At 36.5% G+C, this 17,694-nt stretch overlaps 1 protein-coding gene across 3 annotated transcripts in view; it reads right to left on the reverse strand.

Moving 5' to 3' along the window:
* Nucleotides 1-17,694, reverse strand: part of GMPS (guanine monophosphate synthase) — a 72,022-nt gene that overhangs the window by 12,829 nt on the left and 41,499 nt on the right. For all 3 annotated transcript variants that reach the window (XM_070792694.1, XM_070792701.1, XM_019960473.2), the window contains exons 6-11: nucleotides 8,572-8,765; nucleotides 8,091-8,256; nucleotides 5,960-6,111; nucleotides 4,271-4,444; nucleotides 2,815-2,920; nucleotides 457-572 (exon numbers count right to left, since the gene is read on the reverse strand). In XM_070792694.1, the coding sequence (XP_070648795.1) occupies nucleotides 457-572; nucleotides 2,815-2,920; nucleotides 4,271-4,444; nucleotides 5,960-6,111; nucleotides 8,091-8,256; nucleotides 8,572-8,765 (908 nt within the window). The remainder of the gene's footprint in view (nucleotides 1-456; nucleotides 573-2,814; nucleotides 2,921-4,270; nucleotides 4,445-5,959; nucleotides 6,112-8,090; nucleotides 8,257-8,571; nucleotides 8,766-17,694) is intronic.

Here is a 17,694-nt window from a genome sequence, read left to right on the forward strand (position 1 = left end):
CACTCAAAAGCACTACCAATCAAAGCCCACTTTAATATAGATTATAAATTTTAAGCACCAAATATACAGAAGAACTGAAGACTTCTCAATCATCCTCAGTTTGGAACTAAAATGATCTCCCTTACTTTCTCACAAGACATATGAAAGGGTGTTTTAAAATACTTGATATCAAGTATTTTATTTTCAGGAATTCAATGTATCTAATCTGTTAAAATATATAGAATAGCTGATAAACATATAGAATAGCTTAAAAGAGAAGTCTGCATTTAAGAGCCTCTGTAGAATACTGTCTTTGTAGTCATTTCCAAAGGTTAAATATCTCTGAATTTTCAAGTAATAAAACCCTAATTAATTCATTGTAAATACTGAAATATAACAAGAATCCATTCAGTTCCTTGTACTGATTAGCTATATCTTGTTAAAGCTCCTATAATATACAAATTCAACACAAATTACCTTTTTAACACTTGCAGAAAAATCAGCTACTATTTTCAAAATATTGTTAGTTTCAGGAAAATCCTTACAAATATAAGGTTCTTCAGCACATATTACTCTGATTGCCAGGCCAGGACCTAAAGAAGGGAGTACAATGATATTTAATATAAATGTTATATTTAATATAAAATCTTATTCTCCCCTCCCCCGGACAGAGTTTTTACTGGATGCTGCCCCTCCTAGGGGTGTGAGGAAGGAACCCTACAAATGGGCACCTGGGACAGACTCTCCAGCCAGCACTGGAGCAGCTGCCAGGTCATGAGGGGTCCCCAAGTTCAGCGGCAGTGCTGAGCCCCCAGCGGCCCCCCGGCTCCACTCCCCGACCCCTCCTCCTGCGAGCTCCCCAGCAGCTGCTCTGCCTCTGTCAGGGTGCAGGCCCCAGGCCCGGGCTGTTGCTAGAGCCCTCATACTCCATCTCATCCCACTTTTGGGAGAGTCACTTATCCAGTGACTTCATGTACTGTAAGTGCCCATGTATAGCATCCAGTAAAGTGCAGTGGCCTTCTGTCTACTCATGAACAATACTCACCTCTCCCCTACCGGATATATTTTTAGCTCTGTGTCACAAGATACTGCTTTTATTGAAATATAATTGACATATACACTTTAGGGTTTCTAAAGTGTTTAACATGAAATTCAGCTATGAGTTTCCCATACAACTCATCACTTTTAGAATGCCTCAATTCTCTTCATATCAGTTATTTCCATCTCTTATTTTCATAGTACACGTATTAAGAACCTCAAAATTCTCTAATAATTATTTTTAATACACAATATATGTGCCAATCTATTTAAAACTACTTGCAGACACAATTCTTTGCCAACACACATTGGGACTGAACATCTCGAATACCAGAATTGAAGTTAGTAACATAAACAAGGGCTAATCTCCATGTGAGTCATTATCTTTCTAACACTATTTATGGAGGCAATATGGTAGTTAAGAGTAACCAGTACTGAGGAGGCCTTAGTGGGGCTAGACTCCTGGTTCCAAACTCAGTCTGTGTAACTTTTGGCAAACTAGCCTCTGTCCCTAAATTCCCTCAACTGGACAACAGGATAACAGTAGTTGTTATTGTGAGGATCAAATAACACAATATGCAAAATATTTACCAGAATGCCTAGCTCACACTAGTACTCAAGAAACGCTAACTATTCTTTTTAATTTGATTAGATCACTTTCAACTCATCACCTAATAACTATCATAGAGACATAGGAACTGAGGTAGAAGACTTGCCATGCTCAAGAACTCAAAACAAAAACAGGTTAAGACTTGCTTACAGTCCTAATTAACAAATATCACCTCTAATTATTAATATTTTTATGACTACTTAAAAATGGAATATTTTCATTTGTTCACGAATGAGTTACATACAGCACTGTGAAAACAAATGGTTCATCCATTCAGACAAGTCAGTCAGGGGATAAGGGTTTCAGAGAACTGAGTTTTAAAGTGCAAAGTGAAGTCACTCAGTCATGTCTGACTCTGTGATCCCATGGACTGTAGCATGCCAGGCTCCTCCATCCATGGGAGTTTTCCAGGCAAGAAACTGGAGTGGGTTGCCATTTCCTTCTCCAGGGGATCTTCCGGACCTAGGGATCAAACCTGAGTCTCCCGCACTGCAGGAAGACTCTCTACCACCTGTAAAAGCAAAACTAAAAAACAACAAAAAAAATCTGTACTACACTAAAACAAAACCAACTTATTTTATGTCATGTACAGCAAAGGACTGACATTAAGATACGTGACAATGCACAAAGGCAGCGAGTCTTCTATGCGTGGTTTCAGCAGCAAGGGGAAATATGGCACAATTCAGTTCCAGCTTTTAAAACACAAGAGCAAAAAACTCCCTGCCTCCCTACAAGATGCAGGGCGAGGAGACAGTTCTGGGTTGCCACTGGTGAAGCATTCAGTTTGCTACTTTGCGTCACACTTCTCTTATTTCTAGTTAATTACTATCTGGAATACATCATGGTATAGTAGAAAGAACATAAAAACCCAAGTTCTAACACTGAGAATTATATGGCAATGTTATTAAAATATTTCTTGGTTTTCTTATCTGATGGCAACATTACATGTCAACCTATTTACACAAGGATAATGCAACACTTAAATATACATATAATTAAAAATGAGTATTTAATAAAATGAAATATATACAGTAGGCACTAAAAACAATGTTTATTTCCTACCCATCCTTTCCTTTCTTTCAAGTTACATATTCTCTAAGATGATAAATTACCTCAAAACATGTCTGAATTGATTCTTGTTCAACATGAAGACATAATGGTAAACCAAACAGAACTACATTTCTTACCTGGAAATGGATGCCTGGAAACTAACTCTTCTGGAAGTCCAAGTTCTCTGCCTAAGATTCTTACTTCATCCTTATGAAAATCTTTCAAAGGTTCTATTACTTTTCCCTACATGAAAGAATAAGGCCAATTAATACAAATTATAATAGTAACCAAAATGACACGAAAAACAAAGAACAACAAATTACTCACTTTTCCTGTTGTCTTTTACCTTTAAAAATCATTTTTAAAACTTCATCTTTTAAAGTATTTCTTCCTTTGTCTTTTTAAGGAATTAGATATTTTAGTGATTTTTATATATCTCTTTGAGATACATTTTAAACACAAACCTTTTAAACAGACAAAAAGCAGAGCAAACTTACCCACACATCTCTGATCTAGTTCTCATTGTAATATAAGTCGATCAGAAAACATACTAGTGTTTAAAAATTAACTCTCCAAATGATACCATCAAGAAAGTGAAAAGACAACCCTCAGAAGGCAAATCATGTATCTAATAACCAGCAACCAGACTACAGACTACATAAAGAACACATGCAATTCAATAATAAAAAGATAAATAAGCCAATTTAAAAATGGGCAAAAGATCCGAATAGATTTTTCTCCAAAGATATACAAAGAGCCAATAAGCACATAAAAGGTGACTGACATCGTTGGCCAATTAGGGAAATGCAAATCAAAACCACAATGAGATACCTACCACTTCTCATCTACTAGGATGCCTAAAATAATAAAAAGGGACAGGTAATTCACATCCATTAGGATGGACGTCTTTTAAAAAAAGAACAGAAAATAACAAGTGTTGGGCAAGGTACGCAGAAATAGGAAGCTTTTTGCACTACTGGTAGGATTTTAATATAGTACAGCTGCTGATAAGACATTAAGTAAGTCCCTCAAAAAACTAAAAATAAAACTATCATTAAGACTCAGATATCCCACTTCTTAGTACATCTCCAAAAGAATTGAAAGCAGGGGCTCAAAGAGATATTTGCAAATCCATGTTCACAGCAGCACAACAAAGTTCACAGCAACCAAAAAGTGGAAGCAATCCAAATGCCCATTGGTGATATGTGTATATACATACAATAGAGTATTATTCAGCTTAAAAAGGAAGGAAACCCTATCACGTGCTACAACATGGATGAACCTTGAGGACTTATACTAAGTGAAATAAGCCAGTCACAAAAACACAAAAACTATGATTGTGCTTATAAGAGGTATTTAAAATAGTCAAATTCATTGAAACAAACAGTAGAATGGTAGATTATCAAGGGTTAGAGAGAGGGAGAAAAGGGTAGCTGTTGTTCAACAGGTACAGAGTTTCAGTTTTGCAAAATGAAAAAGTTATGCAGATCTGTTTCACAACAATATAAATATACTGAAAACTATTGAACTGTACACTTAAAAATTGTGAAGGAGGGAAAGAGGCTTTATGGTAAAGATTTCAAAAGCTTTTACCTCCTCTCTCAACTTTCTGATAAGTTCTGTGTCGTTGTGATGGGTTTTGATGAGTTCAGCTTTGCCACTTGCAACGAGAGATGCACTTTCAATTAGATCAGGCCGTAAAGTACCTTGGGCAAGGAAAACCTCCTCTGGTTTCAAGTTCATTTCTCCAATTACTTCATTGGCAATCTATAATCAACAGGAGTAAAACAAACACATTTTTTTTCAAGACAACAAAATTTTATACTTACAGCTAAATTTCTAAGAGTCCTTTTGCAATACTAACCAGGAGATGAAATCCACCAACCCTCAAATTAAATTCCTTTAAGGACAAATTCTGAAAGAGATGGGAATACCAGACCACTTGACCTGCCTCTTGAGAAATCTGTATGCAGGTCAAGCAACAGTTAGAACTGGACATGGAACTACAGACTGGTTCCAAATAGGAAAAGGAGTACATCAAGGCTGTATACTGTCACCCTGCTTATTTAACTTATATGCAGAGTACATCATGAGAAACGCTGGGCTGGAGGAAGCACAGCTGGAATCAAGATTGCCAGGAGAAACATCAATAACCTTAGATATGCAGATGACACCACCCTTATGGTAGAAAGTGAAGAAGAACTAAAGAGCCTCTTGATGAAAGTGAAAGAGGAGAGTGAAAAAGTTGGCTTAAAGCTCAACATTCAGAAAACGAAGATCATGGCATCCGGTCCCATCACTTCATGGAAAATAAATGGGAAAACAGTGGAAACAGTGGCTGACTTTATTTTTCTGGGCTCTAAAATCACTACAGATGGTGATTGCAGCCAGGAAATTAAAAGACGCTTACTCCTTGGAAGGAAAGTTATGACCAACCTAGATAGCATATTCAAAAGCAGAGACATTACTTTGTCAACAAAGGTCCGTCTAGTCAAAGCTATGGTTTTTCCAGTGGTCATGTACGGATGTGAGAGTTGGACTATAAAGAAAGCTGAGTGCCGAAGAATTGATGCTTTTGAACTGTGGTGTTGAAGAAGACTCTTGAGAGTCCCTTGGACTGCAAGGAGATCCAACCAGTCCATCCTAAAGGAAATCAGTCCTGAATATGCATTGGAAGGACTGATGTTGAAGCTGAAACTCCAATACTTTGGCCACTTGATGTGAAGAGCTGACTCACTGGAAAAGACCCTGATGCTGGGAAAGATTAAGGGCAGGAGGAGAAGGGGACGACAGAGGATGAGACGGTTGGATGGCATCATCGACTCAACAGACATGGGTTTGGGTGGACTCCAGGAGTTGGTAATGGACAGGGAGGCCTGGTGTGCTGTGGTTCATGGGGTCGCAAAGAGTTGGACACGACTGAGTAACTGAACTGAACTGAAGGACAAATGCTTATTTAACATAATTCAAAAAGGTATATGAACATCCCCATCAAAGCCAAAAGACATCTACCCATTGAAATATCCAAAGAACTAAAATCTAGTATCAACTAAAAATATCTATTCTTAAGCAATTAAAACAACAGCCTAACAATGTAAGTACATGTTTTTTAAAACATAAAATAGTTTCTATTAGTCAGTATAATAGCAAAACACAGTAAAACTCTTAGCCAAAAAAGAATCAAAATTAGTCATAAAATTTGACTATTTGGTATAATGACAAGGAAAAAAATACTAAAATTCACATTTAAAATAGTATACACTGAAAATATTTAAAAAGTACCTTAACAAAAGTATCCCCAATGATTTTTCTTTTCTCCTCAGGACTTGTAGTCATATTTAACGTTTTGCTAATTCTCTTTCGTGGAGTTCTGTCTTCATCTGATATTGGTAGAGTTGTTGTTCCATTGTAGAAAGAATGAGCAGCATTTATCACTGGGGAACAGGAGAGAAGCATATTTTAAACTAACAGAAGATTTTTGAAAATAGTAAGTAGTAGATCAACTACAAAAAAAAAAACCTATATGGATCCTCTGATTCTCCCCTTAAACTGCCTACATATTCTAGAACTACCAATGAACTATGACTAACAGAGTCCATATACGGGCACTCACTGAGTTTTGTTCCTTTGAGAATTCTGTGGCATTTTACTATCTAGGACCATATTATCACAAATTATGCTAATTGCTTTCCTTCTATTCAGTGCTTCACCAGAGCAACAAGCAAAATCCCCCAAAAGGAGTCAAAGCAGCGGTACATATACAGGGATCAAAGTCCTCGGAACTGCACAGTGACCAGTCCCGTGAAAACCTAATGTCTAAAAACATACTCTTAGCGATCCTTAGCTGTCCTTTTAAAGAGTAAAGTTAAAAAAAAAAAAAAGAAAGGGTTCTCTACAAGATGCCAAGGCAGCTGGCTACTTCACTTTACTGAATTTGTAGGTCTTTCTCTCAAGCTGGTCAATTACCCAGAGAAGACATCTCCAATTTCCTGTTTCTAAGCATTCTGATAGCCTGAACAGAGGAAGTGGCCAGTGGAGGGGAAGAGATATCGTTCTGTACATAAGGCTTTTCCTTAATGTTAACGTTTTTAACATACAATCTTCCTTCCACCTTCAACTATGCCTGGTATTGACATGCCCAAGTCCAAAGCCTCTCTTGTTTAGCCTAGGGTCTGAGGGACAGCAGCAGCTGTGTTCCTATTTAAAGGGGAAAGTAACTGCTTCTCAGACTTTGATCCAACACATTCTAGGCTGACAGTGAGCAAGCCCTGTGAGGCAGCCAGTGTTCCCATCTCCTGAGCTTCCCAGAAGCCCTGCGTTTTGCTGGGCTTCCTTCCCGCAACCCTTCCCCAAGTTTCTGAGTCCTCCATCCTACCACTTCAGTTAACAAAGACAGATGCAGGTTTCTGTGGGGCTGAAATGAAACCATTCAGAGGGCCCTTTCAAGAAAAGGAATAACAAATCACGCAATACTCCTATGGCTAACACAAACTATAAACTATACACAGAAACTACTGCAAATCACAAATATAGCACCAAATCCAAACTAAATGTATCCCCAACTCTATGTTTTCTTAGCATAATTCCCAAATGCCTGCAGCCACTATAAAACCACCCAAAAGAGAGAAAGAGGAGAAAGACAAAATAAATTAACTATAAATTATTAAAATACCTTACTTCAAATTTCATAAAATGTGTAACTATGAGAAGATACTGATAGGGTCCTTTCCCAAATTTTGGAAAAGGCCTGGCTGGTGAGTAGCCCTAAAATTTAAGCTTCATTAGCTTATCAGAGAAAATCTGCATAAACCATCTGCTTTCCACTTCCCAACATTTTGTTGAAACCATTAGACTGCTATTATCACCTCCTCTCTATTCCTCATCCTTCTGGCATTACACTTGTTTTATGCCTGTATTGTTATTTTAGTGATATTTCCAAAGAAGAAAGAAATAGACTCATTTTTACTTCATGTTTAACTATACAAGTCTTCATTTTACACTCAACATTTTGGCATCAATTCCAATTAAGTTGATAGTTTATATCATTAAACTACTAATTTCACTATAACTATGGCTTACATCTTTTTTTATAAAAGTGCAGAAGATATCCATAAATGTAAAAGCAGTTAAGGCCTAAGAAGATGAAGAGAAAGAACAGAATGGTGGCTGGAAAATGGTAACTTATTCTTCTATATATAACATTAGGAGGAATCAATTTGCAAAATTTATACTGTGGCCACTCTTGAACCAGAAGTAACTACAATGTAAAAATAAAAAACATTTCAACCATAAGCTTACTGGGAAAACTGTACTCGATTACTGGGAAAACTCTACTTGGTTAATTTAATCACAAGCTAGATTTGATTAAACAAGTCCTGAGATGTAAGTTAACTTTTCTGGAGTTCATCAATACCTTTGACTTGAATTCCAAGCTTTCTGAGGGCCTCTTCAACAGACTGACTTTCTCGTTTTCTCATAAAGCCATTATCAATGTGCACAGCAATGACTTGATCTTGGTTCAAAGCACGATTTAACAAAGCTGTACAAACTGTTGAGTCTACTCCACCACTGAGTAAAACCTGCAGGGTGAAATGAAAAGTCAAATTGAGTAAAATAAGCACAAAGACAGTAAGAGCTTAAATCACTACCTAAAAACACTGGGGAATTCCCTGGTGGTCCAGTGGTTAGAACTCCGTGCTCTCACTGCTAAGGGCTCAGGTTCAACCCCTGGTTTGTATTAAAGATATGTACGGTAACTGAAAAAGCACTCTGAAACAGGGCAACTCAAAAACACTTATCACCCAGTCAAAATTTAAGGGCTATACTAAGTAAGTCAACCTTGAGTCTAACACTACTGGCACAAAGTTTTAGACTTTCAGATGTAAATTGCTTACCAAAACTTTTGATGTGCCCACTCCCTCTTTGATCTCTCGAATGCACTCAATTTCTCTGTTCTGCACAGTGAAGGTCCCACTGCACCCAGCTATATCGTAGAGAAAATTCTTCAGTATTACTTTCCCATTTTCTGTAAGGCCAACTTCAGGGTGGAACTGGGCTCCATACAATTTTTTAGATTCATTTGCTATACCTTTATAGAAAAAATAATCATAAATAATTTTTTTTTCATATTGAAAATACTCAGTGAGCACCCACAGTAATTCCTCACAATTTCTTCCTCCATAAATGTGGAAACTGATTCAAATTAGTAGATTTTTAGCTATGGGGAAAAAAAATACAAATAAAAACTACATTGCCATGATCTGGCTTTATAAGGCCTTCCTTCATATAGCAATTAATGAACGACATGGCTGTGACATCATTTCACAGTATCCTCACTTCTCCACCCAGTGGAGAATCATTACTGCAATCATTTTGTCTATTCAACGCAAGGGTAACTCAGTTTTAGATCTCAGTCTTATATGCCTTCAACATGCAATGTGCAGCTACCAATTTTCTATATTAGAAAATCCTCATACATTAAACCCATCAGAATATCCTAAGTGTTTCCTTCTTGCATACTATTAACCATGAATATAACTCCACTTACTTGACTAATGAATGGGCTTCTGACAAAAAATCATCTACAAAGCAGCAGACGATAGGCTAGATGTTTTACATGTACATGTACTACCCACTGTCTATGGCTCTGAGAAATCAAGAAACTTGCCAGTATCCCCAGCTAATTAAGCAGATAAATCAGGCTTGCTAACCTCCCAAACTTACACTCATTCTCCTCTACTAGGGAAGCTCACACTTTCTTTACTTGGCTTCTCAGACACCACTGTCCTGGTTCATTCCTTATTTCATTGTCTAATGCTGAACCTTCTTTGTTGGTTCCTCATCTTATCCATCTCTACACATGAAAGTCAAACAGTATTCAGTCCTTAAGTTTCTGCTCTATACATTCTGAATGATTCCAAACTCTCATGACCTTAAATGTTACCTGTATGTTGGTATATCCCTGAATTTATTCCTCCAGTCCAGTTTTCTCTTCTACAGTCCTACTCAAAAATATATAAAACTGCCTAGTCACACCTTCATTTCAATGTTTAATAAGAAACCTTAAATTTAATATGCAAACCCAAATTACTTCATTCTTTCACATCAGGTAAACAGAAACCATCCTCTGGTTGCTCAGGCTAAAACACTTGGAAGTAAGAAGCTAGAAGACACCACTATGTTCTAACAACAAGTAAAAAGTTGATTAAATACCCTTAGAGAGACTGACAGGTAAATAGAGAGAATCACAACTTACTAGAGAACTCCATGATTGCAAACCTCTATAGGAACCATTGCTGAGGTAGGGAAACTTGAACTATAATTGATACCACTGGAGGCTCAGCATGGACAAATCTGAGAGATAAAATGTCCAGGAAGACCCAGTCATCTGGGATCCCCACACTCTCTAGTAGCTTCACTAAGTTCTCACAGTGAATATTAGAGGAAAATCCCCTTGTGCTTCCAAAAGGGGAGGGAAAAATAAAACATTTTGAAATATACCAAGCCATTCTTTTCTTCTTAATAAGGTCTTCTACTCTCAGGAGAAACTATTTAACCAGTCTAATATGACAGGGTTTTATCAGAACAAACTAACTTGGGAGAAAAGAAAACACTCAACTCTAGCCCATTCTAGTCCTCCTGTCCCATCTAACAGAGGGAAAAACTGAAAACACTGAAATCTACAGCCCGAAGCCACAGGTTCACTAAGACTGAGACCTACTCCTAAGACCACAGAACACTTTCCCTCTCCCCAACACCTTGCCATCTACAGCAATTCCTTGTACCCAGTACATCATGTCAAGCTAGCAAGAAAAAAGTACAAGATACACTAAAAGGGAAAAAATAAGTTTGAAGAGATAGATCAAGAGACTCAGATACTGCAGAGATATTGGAATTATCAGCTTGGGAATTTAAAATAAGTATTATTAAGAAGCTAAGGGCTCAAATGGATAGAGTACGCAAGAAGAGCTGGGCAATGTAAGCAGAGAGTTGGAAATTCTCCAAGGGACCAAAATGATTTCAAGGGATCAAAAACACTATAACAGAAATGAAGAATGTCTTTGATGGGCTTATCACTGGACATGGCTTAAGAAATACTCTCTAAGCTAGAAGCTGAAAACCAAAAAGAAAAAAACACTGGAAAAAAAAACCAAAACAGAACATCCAGGAACTGTGACACAAGTACAAATAACATAAACAATGGAACTTCTAGAAGAAAGAGAAAGAGGAACAGAATATTTAAAACCATGATGAATGAGAATTTCCCCTGAAATTAATATAAGACATCAAACTAACCCAGGAAGCTCAGAAAACACTGAGCAGCATAAATACAAAAAGAAAAAAAATTACACCTAGGCATATGATTTACAAAATAAAAAACATCTTGAAAGAAGCTTGTGGAGGGGGGAGCCTCACTTATAGAGGAAAGATAAGAATTATTGATACATCCAACTGACTGTAAACCATGGAAGTAAGAATAGACTGAAATAAGTAAAATGTGGAGAGAAATACATATTCTTCTCAAGCACAGTTGGAACATTCTCCAGAATAAATCACGTTTGGCCACAAAACAAGTCATACTAAATTCAACAAGACTGAAATGATAATCAAGTATCTTTTCTGACCACAATGGTAGAAGTAGAAATTACAAGAAGAAAACTGGAAAATTCACAAATATGTGACAATTAAACTACATGCTCCTGAGAAACTAATAAGTCAAAGAAGGAATCAAGAGAGCAATTTTAAAAGCTTGAGACAAAGAAAAATGAAAACCAAACAACCAAAACTTACGGTATATGCCAAAAGCAATTCTAAGATGGAAGTTCACAAAGATAAATGCCCACATCCAAAAAAAGGTCAGGCCTTAAACAACCTAATAACTTCAAAGAACTAGAAAAAAAAAAAAGAAACTAAGCCCAAAGTTAATAGAAGAATGGAAATTACAAAGACCAGAGCAGAAATAAACAGACAAATGATGATTTTTAAAAAGATGAAAATAAAAGATAGTTTCTTGAAAAGATAGATAAACCTCTAGCCAGACTTCCCAAGAAAAAGAGAGGACTCAAAATTAGAAATGAAAAAGGAGATATTAAAACAGATACCACAAAAATACTATGAACAATTATACACCAACAAACTGAAAAACTTAGAAGAAATGGATAAATTCCTAGAAACATGTAACATACCAGGACTAAATCATGAAGCAACAGAAAATTTGAATGGACTCATTTTAAGTAAGGAGATTGAATCAATAATCAAATACCTCCCCAAAAGTTGCAAAACCAGATGGCTTCACTAGTGAGTTCTACCAAACACTTAAAGAACTAGTAACAACTCATGAGAAATAGAAGCAGAAGGAACACTTCCAAACACATTCTATGAAACTAGCAATATTATATCACAGCTAGACAAGAAAAGACTACCAAAAAAAGAAAATTATAGGCTAATTTCTCTGATAAACAATGTTGCAAAAATCCTCAACAATATATTAGCAAATCAAATACAATACATTAAAAAGATCATACACCATAATCAAGTGAAATTTATTCCAGGGATGCAGGGATAGTTTAACATCTGCCAATCAATATGATATACCATATTAACAAAATGAAGGATAAAAATAATATGGTCATCTCAATAGATACAGAAAAAGCAATACATAAAATTCAACATCACACATGATAAAAACTCTCAACAAACTGGGTACAGAAGGAACATATCTCAAATATAATAAAGGCCATATACAACGAGCCCACAGTTAACATACTCAGTGATGAAAAGCTTTTCCTCTAAGATCAGAAACAAGTCAAGAATTCAACAAAGTACTGGAACAAGTCAAGAATTCAACAAAGTACTGGAAGTACAAGCCAGACCAGCCAGGCCAGAAAAAGAAATAAAATTATCCAAATTAAAAGTAATAAGTAAACTGTCTCTATTTGCAGATGACACAACATTGTATCTAAGAAACCCTAGAGACTCTACTAAAATGCCATTAGAACTAATTATTTCCGCAAGATTGCAGGATACATAATCAACATACAGAAATCAACTCTGTATGTATCAACAACAATCAGCTGAAGAAATGAAGAAAACACTCCCATCAACAAATTCAAAAAGAATAAAACACTTAGGAATAAATTTAACCAAAAAAGGTGAAAGATCTGTACACTGAACACTGTAAGACCTTGATGAAAGAAACTGAAGAAGGCACAAATAAAAAGATATTCCATGTTCATGGATTAGATGAATTACTAATATATTGTTAAAATGTCAGTTCTAGGGACTTTGCTGGCAGTCCAGCAGTCAAGACTTCGCCTTTTAGTGCAGGGAGTGTGTGTGGGTTTGATCCTTGGTCAGGGAGATAAGACCCCACATATGTCTTGTGGCCAAAAAAATACAAAAGTAATGTTCTAACAAATTCAATAAAGACTTTAAAAATGGTCCACATCAAAAAAAAAAAAAAAAGGTTTTTTAAAAAAAGTCAGTTCTACCCAAAGTAATCTACAGATTCAATTCAACCTCTATCAAAAATGGAAGGTACAAATGTAGTGACCTAGGGGTGAGGGAACAAGGGGAATAGGGAGAGTTGGTTAAAGGATACAAATTCTTGATTTTAAGATAAATAAGGTCTGAGGATCTAATGTATAATCAATATGGTAATTATAGCTGATAGCAAATTTTAGTGATCCAATACAGTGTTAAGAGAGCAGAATTTAAATGTTCTTACCAAAAAAAAAAAGTAAATACAGTTGACCCTTGAACAATTCATGGGTTAGTTACCTACCCTCAGTGCAGTCAAAAATCTGTGCATAACTTTACAGTCAGGCCTCTGGATCTGCAGTTCCACATCCACGGTTTCAACCAACCCAGATCATGTAGTACTGAAGCACATATTTAGTGAAAAAATCCATATATAAGGTGACCCGCAGAGTTCAAAACTGTGTTGTTCAAGGATCAACTGTATGTGAGGTGATGGATGGGTTAATTAACTCAATGGGGAAAAATCTTTTCATAATGTATATTAGGGGACTTCCCTGGTGGCTCAGATGGTAAAGCATCTGCCTACAATGCGGGAGACCCCGGTTCAATCCCTGGGCTCGGGAAGATCTCCTGGAGAAGGGAATGGCACCCCACTCCAGTACTCTTGCCTGGAAAATCCCATGGACAGAGGAGCCTGGTAGGGTACAGTCCATGGGGTCGCAAAGAGGCGGACATGACTGAGCAACTTCACTTTATCAAATCATCACATTGTACACTTCAAATATTTTACAATTTTGCTGATTATACCTCAATAAAGCTAAAAAAGTTAATTTTTAAAAAAATGTTTTTGGGAAAAAACCACCAACCTAGAATTCTGTGCCTTGAGAAATTATCCTCCAAAAGTTCAGGAAAAATATAAAAGTTTCAAACAAACAAAACCTGAGACCATCTGTTGCCAATAGGCTGCTCTGCAAGAAATGTTAAAAGAAGTTCTTTAGAGAGAAGGAAAATGATAAAGATCAGAAACTTGGATCCACATAAAAAAGAGCAGAGGAAGCATAAATGAAGGTAAAATAAAAACTTCCTTCTTCCTAATTGAGCTAAGAGATAACTTCATTCAAAATAATAGCAACAATGATATAATTATGCATGCTTATATAGAGATATATTATTCATGCTTACTTTTAAGTGAAATGATGACAGCAATGTACAAGGGATATGAGGAAAAAAATCACGTTTATTTTGTTATGATAAGGTACACTACCTGTGAAATGGTACACTGTTATTTGAAAGTGAATTTGGGTTAGCTGTGAATGTATATTGTAAAATCATGGGCAACTTTTTCTTAGAAAATGTAAAAAAAGAGATATAACTGACGTGCAAAGAAAGAGAAAATAAGACCATATAAAATGATCAGTTAAAACCACAAAAGGTAGGAAAAGACAAAAATAATATGAACAAAGAACAAGGACAATAAATAGAAAACAACAGATACGATGGATATTAATCTAACACTATCAACAATCCCTTTAAACTCCAATAGTCTAAATGTACCAATTAAAAGACAGAGATTGTCACAGTGGATCAAGAAAGAAAACATAATTTATATGTATTGTCTCTTGCCCACTTTAAATATAAAAACCCAGATCAAAAGTAAATGGACAAAGAAAGATATGTCACGATAACACTAATTAAAAGATAGCATGAGAGACCTTCCTGGTGGTCCAGTGGTTAAGAATCCACCTGCCAATGAAGAGGACACGGGTTCAATCCTTCATTTGGGAAGATTCCATATCCCAATGGGCAAATAAGCCTGTGCGCCACAATTAACGACCCCACACTCCAGAACCTGCGAGCTGTAACCACTGAGCCCAAGTGTCCTAGAGCCCATGTTCTCTGCAATGAGAAGCTCATACACCACAACCAAGACCCAGCACAGCCATGAATAAATAAATAAAAAGATAACACGAGTAGATACATCAATGTCAGAGCAGACTTCAGCCAAAAGTTACCAGGATTGATTTCTCATATAAATGCTTTCCTCTTTGCAATCATCCTGTTGTTTTTTCAGTCTTCAACTTTTTGAGGCTTTTAATGGCTAGGTTAAATGATGCCTCTTGGTAAATGTCATATTGCACTTGAAAATATGTGAGTTATTTTCAACTGTCTTTTGATACTGATTTCTAACACAATTCCACAGTGGTAAGAGAACAGACTCTGTATGATTTCAATATCTTAAGACCACAAAATTTTTGCACCTTGTTTTATTCCCTGGATATGTTCCAGTGTCTCCTACTTTATGGTCTATGGGAACTTGGAATAGAATTTATATCTGTTGTGTGAAAATTGTATAAATCTTAATTATGCTGAATTGGTTCATGGTGCTTTTCAGGTCTACTATATCCTTCTACTTTTTTGTATATTCACTCTTAATTTTTGAGACTTTTGATACTGCAACTAAAATTTTTAATTTATCTACTTAAAAAATAGTTGTATGACAGAACTATATATAACTTCATTCTGTATTTTTCCAAGTCTCTTGTAAATGTGTTATCATACTTTCATAATTTAAAAAGAAAAAAAGAGAAAAAAGAAAATTTATCAGGGATAAAGAGGGGCATACATATAATGATAAAGGAATCCATTCCTAAAGAAGACATAATAATCCTTCATATATAAGCACCTAACAGGAACCCACTGGCACCCTACTCCAGTACTCTTGCCTGGAAAATCCCATGGATGGAGGAGCCTGGTAGGCTGCAGTCCATGGGGTCGCTATGAGTCGGACACGACTGAGTGACTTCACTTTCACTTTTCACTTTCATGCACCGGAGAAGGAAATGGCAACCCACTCCAGTGTTCCTGCCTGGAGAATCCCAGGGATGGGGGAGCCTGGTGGGCTGCCATCTATGGGGTCGCACAGAGTCGGACACGACTGAAGCGACTTAGCAGCAGCAGCAGCAGCAACAGGAAAGCATCAAAATATGTAAGGCAAAAACTGATATAATTATAAGGAGAAATACATGAATCCACTACTGCAGTTAGATACTTCAAAATCCCTCTGTCACAAATAAGAGTCAATTACTGTAATCCATCATATCAATAGGCTAAGGAAGAAAGATTATATGATCATATCAATAAATGCAGAAAGAGTATATGAGATATATCCAAACACTCAATCATGATAACTCTCAGGAGACTAGGAACAGAGAGGGACTTCAAGTTGACAAAGAGTATTTTCTGAAAACCTACAACTAACATCATACTTAACCATGAGAAACTCAAAACTTTTCCACTAAGATCAGGAACAAAGCAAGGATGTTCCCTCTATCCACTGCTTTTCAACATCATAAAAGAAGTCCCAGTTAACGCAACAGGACAAGAAAAGGAAATAAAAGATATACAGATTGAGGGGAAAAGGAAATAAAATGGTCTTTGTTCACAGATGACATGAGTGTCTATGTATAAAATTTTAAAAAATCAACCAAAAAAAATTCCTAGAACTAGTAAGTGAGTACACCAGAGTTGCCAGACAGAAGGTTAATACACAAAAGTTCATGGCTTTACCATATACCAGCAATGAACAAGTGGAATTTAAATTATAAATACAATTAACATTAACACTCCCAAATGAAATATTTTGGTATAAATCTAACAAAATATGTCCAATATGTATATGAGAACCCAATCACTCCTGAGCGCTTATACCTCTACCACTCTGCTCCTTACAGTCTCCTTTCCTGATTACCACAATAGATTTCTAGCTGGTCTCTGCTCCTACATTTAACAGTCTCTTTACTCCTCTGTAGCCAGGGTAATCCTGAAATTAGATCATGTCTCTCCTTTGTTCAAATCTTCACTCACTATAAGTAAAGCCAACATTCTCATAATGGGCTCAAAGGTCCTGGGATTCTGGCTCCCAACAGCCTCTCTACCTTATCTTCTACCACATACCCCCACACACTTACCCAGCTCTACCCATGTGGTTTCCTTGCTGTTCCTTAAACAAAGTCCCCTCCCAGGAATTCTGTACTGCTATGTACTCTTTCCCCAAATATCCAAAAGGGCCAAGCACCTACTTCCTCCATGTCTAGTATCATCTAATAGGGACACCATCTCTGAATATCCTATCTAAAAGAGTAACAGTCCAAATGACACATTCCATAACACTCCTCTCATCTTTTTATTTTTTCAATGCATTTGAACACTGTCAAGCACTGACTTTTTCTGTATTATCTGGTTACTGTCTGTCCCACCCCTCCCCCACCCCCAGCCTCACTAACTAGAACATTAAACAGAGGTATAATTCATTTTGTTCACTGGCACCTAGAACTGTGCCTGGGACATGTGGGTACTCAAATATTTGTTGAATGAATAAAAATATATAATCTCATCTACCACTTGATTTTGTATAAGAAATAGAAACCTGTCAAAAAGGAAACTATTCTTGATAATTCCTATGCTAATACAATAATCCATTAAGTAACTGCAGGTAGATTACTCAATTCAGTTTATCCATGACAAATTTTTTTTTTCCA

The sequence above is a fragment of the Bos indicus genome, chromosome 1 (genome assembly GCF_029378745.1).
Source record: "Bos indicus isolate NIAB-ARS_2022 breed Sahiwal x Tharparkar chromosome 1, NIAB-ARS_B.indTharparkar_mat_pri_1.0, whole genome shotgun sequence".
Lineage (NCBI taxonomy): Eukaryota > Metazoa > Chordata > Mammalia > Artiodactyla > Bovidae > Bos > Bos indicus.